At 36.4% G+C, this 15,569-nt stretch overlaps 1 protein-coding gene across 1 annotated transcript in view; it reads left to right on the top strand.

Annotated features, from left to right (window-relative positions):
* CACNA1I (calcium voltage-gated channel subunit alpha1 I) overlaps positions 1–15,279 on the top strand; it is a 359,066-nt gene extending 343,787 nt beyond the window's left edge. Inside the window, 8 exon segments of the mRNA XM_070947665.1 lie at positions 865–986; positions 2,365–2,685; positions 3,299–3,445; positions 8,104–8,184; positions 11,079–11,189; positions 12,468–12,633; positions 13,762–13,910; positions 14,572–15,279. Of these exon segments, the coding sequence (XP_070803766.1) occupies positions 865–986; positions 2,365–2,685; positions 3,299–3,445; positions 8,104–8,184; positions 11,079–11,189; positions 12,468–12,633; positions 13,762–13,910; positions 14,572–15,279 (1,805 nt within the window).
* Positions 15,280–15,569: the final 290 nt, after the last annotated feature.

Genomic DNA, 15,569 nt, shown 5'->3' with positions numbered 1-15,569 from the left:
GGTATAGGACCAGGTTCCTTGAGGGACCGCCTTCTACCAAGAACATCTGTCCACCCCACATTCTCCACAGGGAGGACCTGCCTCAGGTTCCATCTTTTAGATCTTGTCATCTTATGCAATCTAGAGGGCATGGCTTTTCTGTGGTTGCTCCTGTTCTAGAAACTATCTCTCTCCCCTTCCCACTCTCTGACATACAATAGGTCCCATTTTCCTAACCTTTAGGGAATTCATTAAGACCTGCCTCTTCTGCTAGACATTAGGAGCCAATTGAGAGTCCCCCCTTTTGGTTATTCTGTTATGTGTAAGTTTTATTTATATGTTATATCAGGTTATTGTTATATGGTGGGTTTTTTCTTTATTTTTTTATGCTGGACACTGCCCAAAGTTACATTATTTGACAGCCTTATAAGTCTTGAAATAAATTAGAATTTGAATGGAAGTTCAGTCACTTATTTTGGTCACTCTTCCTACTTTTAACAATATATTTGTTGATTTCACATGCATGCTAATTCATTTCAAGGAAACCTATTTTTTAATAAGAGTAATCTAAAAGCAACAGAGAAATAAGTTTTGGAGAAAGAGAAGGAGGTTATAAGGCAGATATGTGGAAAATAAGACACATTATTATTATTATTTGAAACCAGTTTGGTATACATTACAGAACACATATGCATTTTGCAAAAAATATAAGGGTATCTTCTCATCTTGGTTCTTTTAAAGGTCATCGTATGTTGATTAGATCATTCTTCTATCTAGGTTTGCATACACTGTAAAGACAAGATTAAAATTTATAAACTGCCTTTTCAAACCTTAAACTTCAGCTTTGTCGCTATTTTTTCATGTATAAAACCCCCTTCTTTTCAGTATGCAATGATGAGAACCCATGTGAAGGAATGAGCCGCCATGCCACCTTTGAGAATTTTGGAATGGCCTTTCTCACACTTTTCCAGGTTTCCACTGGTGACAACTGGAATGGCATTATGAAGGTAATTGAGGCCATTTCTGGAGACATTTTTTGTGCTGTCATGAACAAAAGGAAAGTTGCCAGGGTCCTATGGTGAGCTTAAAGCATACTGTGTATATTGTGATTTCTACATTGCAACTATCCAATCAATGATTGCAAATGCCTGGCATTACAAGAAGTGTTAGAATGTTATTGATAATGATAGACAGAACCTGGCATGATACATCTATCCCATCATTTGGGGGATGGGATGAAATTTTTTTTGCAACATTTTTAGAGCTTGTATGGAGTGTGAATTCCTGAATAGGCAAGAGGGAAGGGAAGGGATAGTATAATACTAAGACACCACATAAACAAACTGTCATTCTTGAAGCATCATATAAGAGCTATGGCAATGCAAATCTTTTTATGGCTCCATTAAAGCTAAAGAATATTGAGCCCAGGAAATCATTTGAGGAGGTACATAACACACAAAGTGCCTCTGTGAATCTATTTCTCAAGGCCATAAAACAGCCTCAGCTGCTTTTAGATTGGAGCAGTTGCTTGGAGTCCCTAGAGAACTTCTGGGCATGCATGTGCTTCCACAGATGACACTTCCGTTGGGATAGCTACAGTCAACCATCTCGTAAAATAAGGTTTAAAATATAACATTTTGGTAGCAAATAGATTTTGAGTACTGTAGTAATACAAATTAGACCAACTCGTTGGACGAAATGTTGTGATTTGGCTAAGGCAACCCTCATAAATTCTCTGTTTCATACAGATACTCACTCATATTATCTTGCTCTGTAGGATCACTATCCCATATCTGTCCTAATTTGGATCCAGTGCAGGATAGTATCAAATTCACATAAGTGGGCTCTTCAAAGTGACATGTTGGCATAGACCAGAGGTCCTCAAACTTGGCAGCTTTAAGACTTGTGGACTTCAACTCCCGGAATTCTCCAGCCAGCTATGCTCAGTACTATACTATAAAATATATATATCTCAAAGTGCAAAATGCTCTGTCTCAATAGAATATTGGGACATGGGACAGGGATAGATATGTCATTGCTGCATTACTTTCTATTCATGTGTGCTAAGATAAAAAGGGATATCATTTTGTAGTTAATTGGGACTTACCTATGTGACAGATTTCTTGTGGATCCAGAAAGTGATAGAATTAATGAAGTAGAGGTTGGAGTGAGAAAATTCTGTTTCCAGAAATATCATACATCAGAAATCTTGAGTCTTGTTTAAATATTTTGATTGAGAAAGCAGCTAATTTTTGTCTTCATTTTTAAAAAATAACTTTTCCCTTTTCTCTGTGTTTTGTGCTTATGTATATGTGTTGTATGGGGAATTGTTTGGTTTTCTTTCTTTTTGTTTTTCACTTTTTTGGCCTAACTTAATTCCTCAAGGATACACTACGTGACTGCACTCATGATGATCGGAGCTGCCTGAGCAACCTACAGTTCATCTCTCCACTCTACTTTGTTAGCTTCGTGCTCACAGCCCAATTTGTCCTCATCAATGTTGTAGTAGCTGTCCTTATGAAGCACCTAGATGACAGCAACAAGGAAGCACAGGAGGATGCAGAAATGGATGCCGAGATTGAGCTTGAGATGGCACATGGATTGTGCCCTCAGAGCACGAGCTCACTGAATCCTGGACAAGATGGAGGAGGTGGGAGAAAGGACTCTGAAGGACATCTATGCATGACATGTTACTCTCCAGCACAGGTAGGCGGAGCATTTTTCCTTGCTGCTAGCAAGTTTTTGGCACATTAATTTGGGAGAACAAAGGTAGTTTAGAAAAGTGTAGAGAGTTATGATGGAAAAATGGATATTTAAACAACCTGTGACTGACAAAGATTCAGTTCTAGGCTAGGAGTTCTGGTATACTGAAAAATTCTCATGAAGACAGAACTTAGAACACTAATTAGTGCTGAATAGAATGAAATCTGGATTTTGTAAAAAGTTGAAAAATAAAATTTAAAAAGATACCATGAGGCAGGCCTAAGGTACAATAGTGGAAATACAGTAGCAAAACACAAAATTATTTAGCAAAGTAACTTGAGGAACACCTGTGAGGTTCTTTAGCAAGTTTCAGTGGTGCTTCTCTGTCCAATATCCATCTAACCCCTTCATTTTACATCATTGTGTAGGGTTATATTCTGCCTCATTTACTCATTCTGTAGGATTTTACTCAAATGTGACTATTTGCCACAGAATTAACCAGCATGAGTGAAAGTGGCAGAAGATAACTACATTATACAAAAGAACACTAAAACAAGCAAAAACATGGAGTTCTTAAAATAATGTCTCCCATCCTCCCCCCTTTCTTGTCCCCTAGGAGAACTTATGGCTGGACAGTGTGTCTTTAATAATTAAAGACTCCTTCGACGGGGAGTTAATGATCATCGATAACCTATCGGGCTCCGTCTTCCATCATTACTCCTCGCCGGTCATGTGCGAGAAGTGTAACCATGACAAGCAAGAGGTAACCTGCGTGCGAGGATACGGGAGGGGACATCCCATGATTTTCAGAACGCACACATGCACACTAAGCACAAGGTCTTCTTGGGATTGTCTCCTGGTTATAGATAATTTTGATATACATTTTGCCATTAACATGCTTTCCTGAAGGCATCTAGTTCAAAGGAGGAAAGGCATATTTCTGTTAGCTAAAGGCTGAGTGGAAAGACAGCTAGATTGACAAGGATATATGAAAAAAACACCCTTTCATCATTATGAAAGATGAGATACAATATTAGTTCTGTAGAGAATACAGTATTCTGTTTTGCATATTGTAGAGTGATTTGTAAAAGGAACAAAGTGCATTGTTCCATGGTTTTCAAGGTTTGGAGAGTATTTTTAAATGATATGCTTAGTTTTAAGTGGAACTCTGTTTTCTGGTATCTAAGAAGTACTTTAGCACAGTATAGTTCAAGGTAAAATGACTTTAAGTTTTTAAAATGCTGGCTACCATTTTATTTTGTCTTAGTTTTGAACCTTTAATTTTAATTAAATTGCTAGCGAAAGATATAGGAAATGGACGTAAAGAGATTTCTTATTCAGTGATGGTTGTAAGGAACTATAGTTTAGGTAGTCTGAATTTTTGCATATCTTAGCTAATAAAATCATTCATTGTCAATTCTTTGCAATTAATGTGAATGTTTTAGTTGCATAGATTTCAGAGGGCAGAGAAGTCCAGTTGAATGTTCACAGGTCAAGAATCTCATTACTTGATACTTGGCTGATAGTAAAGCTAAGGAATTTTATATCTTGGTCTAAGTATCATAGAGGCTGGCAATATCTGAGGTTATCATGTTTATTCAATTGAAAGTATACAAGTCATATTTTTTCCCATCTCCCACTACAATTCCTTCCTTTATGGCTTCATAATGCATGTTAAGTGAGCAAAGCATTACATTAAGAAAGCCACTTCCTTTGAAAGACTTTCATGGCTGTCTCAATGGTTTGCCGGTATAGACAACACTTCCATTGGAATCACCAGCAAAGTGGTTACACATGCACAAGTGCAGCTGGAATGACCTTCAAAACTACCATCCAAGTCTTGTAAAATAATTCAGCATCTCAGTCTTTCCTGAAGTATCAGTGTGCTGAAACTCTTTTATTAACTGATATAGTCCAAACTTAATTTAAATTACTATACTGTCAAAAAAAACCTTGCCAAGATAAAAAGTATTTAATCCAAGAAACACTTCATGCCAGCAACATATCTGTCCATTTGCATTGCATCTCATTGGCCCATTTTTTAGCTTACCTGCCATCATACTGGAAAGGTAAGGGGTCCCTGTAGATTTTATTCTGCTAATCGTTGCTGTCTATAGGGGCGGTGCTCATCTCCATTTCAAGGCCATTGAGCCAGAGCTCAAGTGGTACCTACTTTTTATCCACTCTCACTTGGTTGCTTTCAAACTGCTAGGTTGACAGGAGTTGTAGCTAGGATGGGAGCTCATCCCATCGCCTGGCACTCTTGTGTCAAACCTGGGCTGCTGGCTTTGATAGAATGTGAGACTCTAGCCCACATTCGATCAATGCCCTTTCTGTAACAATTTGCATCCTAACATGTAAGAAAAGTATAAGAAATATCTCTTAAACATGCCAAATGCATTATAAATGACTCATACATAATGCATTTATAAATTATAAATATGACAGGTGCTTCTATATGGGGCTGGATTCCTGGCAACTGCATGGCTGTTTTAGCTTATCTACCTTGTAGTTCTTTCAGTAATATTCCTCTAAAGTCTTTGAGCCTGTTCTTCCATCTTTTCCATTGTCTTCCCTTGTCTACTTGACAAATACAGTTATTTCTAGATCATCATCCACTCCTATCACATGCAAATGATGATTTGAACATCACCTCAAGGAAACAGTCAGTCTTGATTAGATCCAGGATGGATTGAAACTCTCAGTTACTATCTCCAGATCCACTGTCCAAAAGCATCTGTTTTGTGTAACCCAGTTTCAAACTATACAATGCTGCTGGAAATATAATTGATTTAATTATTCTGCTCTTATAATATATTCTGATCATATAAATGTACTTAGCTTTCATGAACTTGTCTAAATGTATTGTTCCCTTCAACTAAACTCCTTAATTCTTTAGCACACTGCCCATCTTTACTTTTAATAAACATATATCCAGGCATAATCTACATAAGGCCTTGCTATAATCAATAAATCAAAGGTAAGACTTCCTCTTGTTCACCCCATTATCTGTCTTATATTAAGATCTCTTATCTTTCTGCCTTGCCTGAAACCTGCCTATCCATTTCACATTTATCCTCCATGTTTGATTCTGTTTATAAGAACATAAGAAGATATTGCTTACACAAGGAATTAGTGCATTAAGTAATTGACACACTTCTTGCATCATTCTTCTTTCAGATCAGTATATACACAGATCTAAGCCTCATAGGCTTATTGTATATTTGTTGATGTAGCACTGTTAGCACTTGTCTCTTCATCTTTTGTAACTTACTTTCCAGCAGAGTCAGTTTCGGTATATATCCTCTTTCTGCAAATTTTCTCTCCTATAATGCCTTTTTAGAAAATATTTCAATGTGCATCTGTCAATCTTCCTTTAACCTTATTTGCCTTCATTCTTCCAGGATTAATCTTGAGAAGTCCTACCTAAACTGTAGATTTTCATGATTTTTTTTTTTTTTTGGCCTTTTTAAACTCCTAATTATCATTTTCTTACTATTTCTTTTCTATGTTGACATTTTTGATTCCCTGTCATTTCTTATTTGACTCTGTATTTGGTTGTACATCCTTCCCGAATGCCATCACTCTGCTAAACAATTCTCTCAACACTATCAAACTATTTACTAAGTCTGCACTACTATTAATCTTCTCATTGTTCTCACCACCCATCTCCTTTCCTTATGACTGTATGACTGTAATTTTGTTACTTGTATCCTTATGATTTATATTGATATTGTTTCCTGTTTGCTTATTTGTACCCTATGACTATCATTAAGTGTTGTACCTTATGATTCTTGATGAACATATCTTTTCTTTTATATACACTGAGAGCATATGCACCAAGACAAATTCCTTGTGTGTCCAATCACACTTGGCCAATAAAAAAATTCTCTTCTCTTCTCTTCTCTTCTCTTCTCTTCTCTTCTCTTCTCTTCTCTTCTTTCTCTTCTATTCTATTCTATTCTATTCTTCATGTTTACAAACGTTATCCTTTATTCTTTGTATCCTTTATTTTACTTTCAAAAAATTTTATTGCTGTTTTTGTTGTATTGTTATTTGGTTTATTTGTTAGATAGGGCGATAGAAGAGGCAGGACACTGATTCTCCAACAAAACAACAGCTCTTTATTCTGACAGCTTGCCCTTTTATAGGGAGCTGTCAGAGGGTTCAACCAATGAAATCTAACTATTTTTCCTGCCGGAATGGCGGACCTGAGTGAAGCCTTCATACTTCGGCTTCACTCCCTTATTAATATTCAACATTAATAATCATTTGTATGGAAAGCTGATTGACCTTTTGACCTTTTTTTTTCCTATGAGGGGTCCTTGATGCTTTCTGAGCTTGATTGTTTTCTTGCAGACATTTCATTAGCCAAAATAATGTTTTTTCTTATTAAATATTCATGTGTCTCTTATGTCTTTCCATACATTCTCTGTTTTCTTTGACTTAAGTTACTCATGTTAAATCTGTCTTCACATTGATCTTACATTTTGACCAATCTTACACCTAGGGTTTTTTTTAAAAAATTCTGTAAATTTAACCCATATATTGTTAAATCTTTTCAAGATATGTGCCACAGACTGTACCTGGAAGTATTCTGACAAACTGGATTTCATTTCCCCCTTTTCTGTTTCCTTTGATGTGAATTAACTATAAAAGAGAGGATGTGAAGCAGGAATTGGCAGTAAACAAATAATTCTCTCCACAAAACTTGATTTACCTATCTCTTTCATTATTGGGTTTATGCAGTCCAAACTTTCTATAAATCCAGATTTCTTTGATTCTCCAACTTTTGCATTCCAGTCATCAATTAGTAATACTGAGTCATCTTTTGATGTTGGATTTAGTGTTGCTTACAATTTGTTACAGAATCCCTCAGTATGTTTCACCATCATATGTATAGCAGGTGCATACATTTGTATAACATTGATGTTCACTGCATATCCACTAGTTCTAATAGATATTATCCTGTCTCAAAGTGTAGCAAACCCATATATTGTGATATCCTTTTTTTGCTGCTCATTGTTAGTATAGTCTCATGCCCTGAATAGAAATAACCATTTAATTTGATTCACCAAAATTCAACTGAACCTAAAATACAGTATCCTGTTTAGTACACTTTATTTCCACTTCAATCATTTCACTTTTGTTGTGTGCATACATCTCACATCCCAGGTTCTAATGATGAGTCCTTCTAAACAAAAAATCCATCTTCAATAACTGTAACCAAATTTCCTTTTGGATCTGGTCCATCCATGTTCATCATACACGGTGAAAGTTTGACATTCTTTCCCAGTAACTGGAAGAGGGCCTTCTGATGTGCAAGTTTTATCATCTGTCACTCAAGCCTATTGAAATATTTTAGCTAAATCCATATAGTTTTCTTGGCAACAATATAGCTTTACTGTTACATTCTTCCAGTTTCATTTTTGAGAAACTTCTAGATGGGTTAGACTCCCTCACATCTGTAAAGCCTACAAGCAAAATGGTTCATTCCCTGCAGTACGTTGTTTTCAATCACTTTTCTGTAGGCATTGTCAAACAATAAGTAGGATAATATAATGGCTGTAAACCATTTACAGAGGATAGTGATCAAGGATATATTTAGCTGGTGTTCATCCATGCAACCCTTTTTGAAATAACTCAGATTATGTCATTACAATGGGATTTGTTAAGTAATTTATGTCCAAGCAGTGAGCATTTTGATTTTTTAATTTGCTAAAACATGAGCATCTTTCAGGTTTAATTGATAAATTTCCTTTTAAAAAAAAAAAACCCACCTCTTTATGTTATTTAACATTTTTCATGTTTTGGTCCATATATATTTTCAATCAGTCAATATTTGTAGCTGCATTGCTGCCTTGTGAGAAGGACTCAGTGGTTATATATCACAAAATATTTGTAATGATAGTAAATCTGAATCTGTGTAACAATTATAGGAAAAAAAAAATCACTCAGAATTTTAAACCAAAATCTACCAGGGTTAGCAAACTATACAACTCAATTTCCTGTCTTGTAATATACTTGTGTTAATAATTGAAGGAAAAAACCAAACCAAATTTAATCTTGATTTTAAGAACATATTTAGAAACAAGTTACAACATTTCTAACTACATTTTGCTTCAGAAACTCACTTCTTAATATCAGTTGCTCACAGCTGGTACACAGATCTTGATTTCCAAAATGCTCAATTTATTCACATACATTTAAACATAAGTTGAGAAGAAAATAAATTAGTTTAATTCTATTAACTTTTCATCTGAAACAAGATACAGAGGTAAAACAGCTTGATCACAGAAGAAACTATGAATTTAGTTCTGCAGAAATTAGGTTTTTAATATATTTTAACACATTTAAGTATCCTGTAGTCTAGGCAGTCTATAGTGTTCAAATATATCTCACTGAAATAATCTTTTATTGTCCTTGGTATTATTCTAATTTTAATATTGGTGTCAGAAAACTTTTTAAATAATTTATTTAGCCTTCATACTGGAGGTATACAAAATGGCTAATTGTCTTCACAAGCTCTATTAATATATAATGGAGGCTTGTAGATTTGAGCTTGATATTTTATTTTATTCTTTATTAGGGTGTTCTTTTTGTCCTGGCATTCAATAGAAAAGAAGTTCATGTCTTACAAAGTAACAATGCAACATTAATCAAGTGATCGACCATTTGTAATTGGAGATGGCTATTAATAATAATCTTACAGCTTTTTTGTTGTATCTAAATCACTCCTGGAACAATTAAGCATGTTTTCATGTGAAGTTCAGTTAGGCATATGATAGTTTACTAAATTAGTTAGAGGTGTCATTCATACAAAGTTTGTGTTTATATAATATGTACAGATATTGTGGCTGGTAGTTGTGTTGTGTTTTGATGTGATGTGATGCTGGCTTTCTTTTCTTTTTTAAATGTGTAGATGATTAGTGGTGGCTGTGTTTGGTAAAAACTTCAATATTAGGCATCCTTGGACACAATCCAGCACACTAAGAAGCATGCATAAATCCTGTTGATCTTGAAAGCATTTAAGCTGACATGACTAGGCACTGGATTGTGTTCACAGTGATCTAAACAGTAGTAATTCAGCAGATAGCCTCCGTGGAAATACCGTGGCTTTAGTGCTGTGAAGATTGCCATCATTATAACCTTGTGACAGATTACATCATGATAGTGGATTACCATTTTGGAAATCTACTTCAGTCATATCTTCCATTAATTCCAAATGAACTGTCGTCTGAAGGAGTCCTAATATTTGGCATTGCCACTAATTCTGTTACAGATCCTGTCCAAAGCCATCAGCTCTCCATATCACTTTTTGCCACTGTTTACATCAGCAAAATATTCTGCACAAATACAGGAAAGCAGAACTTTATTGAAGGATCTCTCAAATTAGGTCATAATGATAGAGATAAAATAATAACCAAGAAAGAGCCAATACCAAAATAGGTTCAAAAGTTCCTTAGAGACTGCCATTAAATGGAAAAAGTACTTTTAAAGTGAAGAATAGTAAGATGGGTAAAATGAAAAATAAAAGAGAAGATAATAAAATGAAAGGGGGAGAATCCCTTCATCCTTTCATCAAGGATGATGATACTTAAAGAAGATGGAGAGATAGTGTTGGGGGATTATTTGTTGTAGAAAGCAAATTAAAACCCAGCAGTTTGAGTGAGAGATATGAAAATAAGGAATATCATAATATCATAATGTAGAATTTTGTTTAAAAAGAAAATGAAAACAGAAGTTGAATAATAACAAGAAATAGAATTATTTCTTTTTTCAGTAAGTTGGAAATAAATAATTTGTGTTAGTAAGTAGTACTAACTAGTAAATTAGTGAGTTGAAATTAAGCTCAAGAGGTAAAAAGTAAGTGAAAAATAATAAAGACATACAGCTACATGATTTTCATATGAATTGCATGATTACTACTGTTGAAATGAAGGCTTCATCATAGCCATAAACTGCCTGTTGATGGAAATAAACACTGCTTTCCAAGACAAGGCAGTTCTTTTCTCAATGATCCCCAGACTATCTTCTAGGAATTCTTCTCAGAGATTTCTCAGTCTCTTAATGTAGACTCAGTTATACTGAATTTACATTATATATTATGGAACCACTCCTGGTGAGATTGAAAGACTTTCTATTTTCCTTCCACAGAAGATGAAATGGAGAATTCTTCAGATGACATGGTCCATCATAGAAAAGTGTATTTTATTTTTGTTTATCCTCATCTCACCCTAAAAATCTTTCATGATATGTAAAATTGAGTTAAGGCTCTGTAAAGTATGTCAAGTATGACCTTCTTCCTTGTCTTCAATCTCTTTTCTAAAGCAATGTGACGGTTAAGAGTGTTTGACAGCTTCTTTCCTAAAATCCACCCATCCCCCTTACTATAGATCCAGCTGGCTGAAATGGAGGCCTTATCGCTCAATTCTGATAAGTCTTCTATCCTGCTAGGAGATGATGGAGATAGTTCCAACATTGACCAGCCAAGCCCTAAGGAAAAGGTAAATTATTTATATATAGGGACTACCTTCCTTTGAAAGAATCCATTTTTTTCAGGGAGTGGTGGGTGGTAGGTGGATGGATGGATGACAAAATTCTATGGGACTTTTTCTTAAATGTTCTGAATTAATTTACTATGCTGTATATCAAGTGTATCACATTTTTGATCACTGGGGCCACACTTTTTATTTACTTTGTTTTATTGGAATGACATTGATGGCTGCATAAAATGGGTCCATTTCACACAAGTGTGCAAAAATTGGAATCTTAAAACTATAAAGTTTTAGAGCTTTCAAGAGAGTATTAAAACTTAATACTTAAGACCATACTAGTGAAGGAAACTGCATTGCCTAAGCTCATATAGGGTCATAACAAGAGGTGCATGTTACATCCTACTTGTTTCATCATATTATTCCTGATACAGATTCCTTCATGAAACATGAAGTCCATATGTACATATGGAACATTTTCATTTTCCACCAGAACTTTTTCAATAAGGGAAGTCAATTGCTGAAATGTATAAAGCAAATTACCTCAATCAAGAGCTCTAATAAAGCTTTGATACGCATCTAGCATCTTTCCCCACAGCTCAGTTAGTGTTATCAATCCTCCATGAGCTAGCTGAAAACTAAAGCTGCATAACATAAAAGTTTATGTTCTAACTGCTGATCCCTCTCCTCTTCTATAGATTCTGTTTTGGCATGTTAAAAAAGCAATTGATTACATTCTCTGTTGGCATTTCTGTTTTACAATTCTCTTGGGAATCCACTTGCCAATCCTGAATCGCATCAGATAACTGATCTGTGGAATGACATGGAAGCTCAGTAAAATGGGACAATCTTTCTGGCTTTCTTAGGCTGTTCCTAGAGCCAAACAATCAGTTGTTTAGCAGGCCATAAAAAGCTACCTATAGAGTTACCTTCTCTGCCTGCTTCTTTTTCCCAAAAGTGGGGGGTGGGGGGAATGACAGAGTACCAAAAACCCCAGTAAACATACTTGTGCAAGATTGAAGTGTTCAAGAGGTTCTGGATAGTCATCTGATTGTACTGCCACAGAATGGCTAAAATGAAAATAATACTATGGAGAGGGAACAAAATAAAGAATTTGACAGGGCACATTCATATCATGATTAAATGCCAATCGGAATTTAATGCCCTCTGACAATGTATCAGATAGATACCTGAGCACATTTTTTCAAACTTGCAAAGTTTCCTCTTATTTAAATAATTTTGTTTCCTTTTTATGAAGCTTCATGAGACAAATATCTTTATTCTGACTAGGATGGTGAAGACAGCCCTAATTCTACAAGGAATACAAACGTGGAAGAATGTCTCTTCCCTTTAACAAATACAGGATCTTCTCTGCCTCCAGAAAGCTACCAGTATGAAATGGAAAAAATCCCTTTCAGTCGAGCTCAGTCTTGGCGAAATAATGAGACCAATGAAGGTAGGCAATGCCACATAGTTGACCTGAACTAATATGGTACCCAACAGAGATAGTTACTTTTTTAAAGAGCTCTTTCATGTCAATGGGATGTATTCAGCTATAGGCATGAAAAAATGCATCAGTTATAAACAATATAGTTATGAATAAATTGATGTTTTCCAAAGGTTTTTTTTTTCACTCACTGATCTAGGAATAGAAAATGGTACTGTATACAGATATCATTTAACACAATACCTCAGCCTTTTTCAATTGGGTATATTATTCCAAATGTGTCCAATATTTTCATCACGGACAGTAACTAGGAGACATATCTGAAAGACACAGAGTTAGAAACTCTGCAATATGTTTCATATGTTATCTGTAGTCAAGGAAACTGTATTGTAAAAGGCAAGTATTAACTTCGTAATTTTGTACGTTTGAAGTATCATAATGTTTTCTTTCCCATATGTTCATCTGTGTTTTAAGGGTTCTCTTAACTCAGTGCCTAAACTCACCCTTCTGATCATTCTAGTGTTAATTTGTTTATTTTTCCATTGTTTTTCAAAAATCATGAGGGCAGCATAGATAGCTCCTGCCTCTTATAATAATCCTATGAATTAAGTTATTGTGAGACATAATGACTAGAACAACTTTTAAGCCTCATGAAAAGGTAGCTAGAAGTACTTTACATTTTAAAACCAAAGAGATTTCAAAGTGCAACCCTGATGTATGTGAAGAAAAGCCTGAAACATTGCCAAAATCCCTCATGCTGCTTGACTGGCAAGTGCTGATTTGTCTAATACTATAGACCATGCTCAAATTATTGACTGTGGAAAATTTCCTTGGAAAATTATCCAAGGAACAGGAAACATGTTAGCCAACATGTTAGATGTGCCAACCAAGAGCAAAATGAATTAGTGCTTCCTAAACAGCTACCAAAGAAAGAGGCTGGAGTTGTAAGGGAACAAGATGCATGATGCATGATTGCAAGTAGTTTGATTTTCCCATTGAACATAACTTAAATTGACTTTTTAGATTTCTGCCCGATAAGAAAACTTGAAAGTGGAAACTTAATTTCTTCTCTTTTATGTCTTTCTCCTGATTTGACCAAATCCCTCTTGTTTTCTGGACCCCATTCTCTGTTGCCAGTTGAAACTGAGTTTTTTCTCCCAGATGTTTCTGCTAAACTGTCAAGTCAAGAGAAAGTATCTTGTCCAGAGAAGCTTCCTAAAATCTCTCTGCAAGCTTCCTGGGCCTCACTGCAATCTCCAAATGTAAACTCCTCACTTATTCACCAGGTAAGTGTTCCCATAATGACTTTGTCTCCCCTATGTCCACCAGGGTTGAACCACACATAGACATGAGGAAAGTGCTTCAGGAGAAAAAATTGATAAACTTTGTGTTCTCCATTTAAAACAAATTTCAGATGCATACCAAATTATGCAATCCAGGTTAAAAAATGGATTTTATTTGTTCAACTTGTATGCCGCCTTTCTCCGAAGACTCAAGGCGGCTGAGTTATATGGATGAGTCCCATATAACATTGGGAGCCTTCTAATTAAACCTATGTATTCTAATAACCAAGAGGCCTGGCTATTAAATAAACCTACAGTGAGAGTGTGAGCGGACCTTATATCTGAAATGTCTTTTTAAGACAGATTGATGGAAGATCAGTCTATTTATGGCTAATATTGGGTGTGAGAAGAGACACCAATGAAATGTTTTAGTCAACCAGGTTCCTTGCAATGATGTTAATACACTATTGTTCTCAGCTGATATTGTTGACTGACAGTTAAGACAGCTAAGAATCAGAACTGTGTCCTCATACTAACTGGTTAGTGCTGCCAGATGAAAGTGGCAAACTTTTGTTAGTTGATGTATAACGTTGCAATTGATGCCTTCCTCCTTGTCTGAATATGAAGACTGACTTTGTTTGTTTGTTATTTCTTGGCCTTGCAGACCACAGAGAGTGACACTTCCCTTGACGATGGCAGGAGCAATAGCTCAGAAGGCAGCTTGCAGACCACACTGGAAGACAGTTTAAACCTTAGTGACTCACCCCAGTGCACCCTAGATCTCCCGGTTGTATTATGCCCAGTGCCAGCAGCCACCCAAAAAGCTTTGGTGGTCCCGCTTTCCCCTGCCTCCCGAAGGCAAAGCATAAGGGGCCGTGGCATCTTCACTCTCCAGAACATCAGGAGGCACCAGCGGAGCCACAGCAGTGGAGGAAGCACTAGCCCAGGTTGTACTTATCATGATTCCATGGACCCTTCTGATGAAGAAGGGATAGGGAGCAGCCTAAGGGGAGGAGGCAACAGCAGTGAGCAGTCAGAGACCCTCAGCAGTTTCTCTCTGACTTCTCTCTTTTCACCACCTCCTCCATCTCAAGCTCTGGCACTTGTGAAGAAGTGCAACAGCACCAGCAGTCTCCATGCCACCTCTTCTTCACGGAGTTCTGCAGCAAATGAAGCCAAGCAGTTCTACTCAGTTGACCCAAGGGGTTTTTTATCCATGCCATCTTGGGTGACAGACTTCTGCAAGAACAGCCCTTCTCCGAGAGAGGGTGATGTACCAGAGGGCTTAGACAAAATTGGGACTCCAGACCACAGCCCCCCAGTTCCTTCTGAGTTGCAGCTGGGGACCAGAGTCAGCAAGAGACATAGATGAGTCTCCCTGCAGCTGGGAGGAAGGATGAAATGTGAAAGAGGCTTGTTCTGGTTGCCACTTCCTAACAGCAGTTCCCAATGAGAGGACTGTGGAAAGGGAAAAAAGCAACCACACAAAATATAAATATGTATGTCTGTATGTGTGCACGTGTGTATGTGTGTCCGCTTGTGTGTATGTGTGGAAAACAAGACTTTTGTACCATACCTCAGAGACTTGAGAGAGTGATAGCAATATGAGAACATCCCACATTTGCAGGGTGCCACTACCTCTGCAAAGATGACAGTGGGACA

Source organism: Pituophis catenifer, unplaced genomic scaffold (genome assembly GCF_029215685.1).
Source record: "Pituophis catenifer annectens isolate HBS135680 unplaced genomic scaffold, rPitCat1.0.hap2 SCAF_7, whole genome shotgun sequence".
In the NCBI taxonomy this organism is placed as follows: domain Eukaryota; kingdom Metazoa; phylum Chordata; class Lepidosauria; order Squamata; family Colubridae; genus Pituophis; species Pituophis catenifer.
Note: the sequence above shows the minus strand (reverse complement) of the source record. Positions and strands in the feature narration are given on the sequence as shown.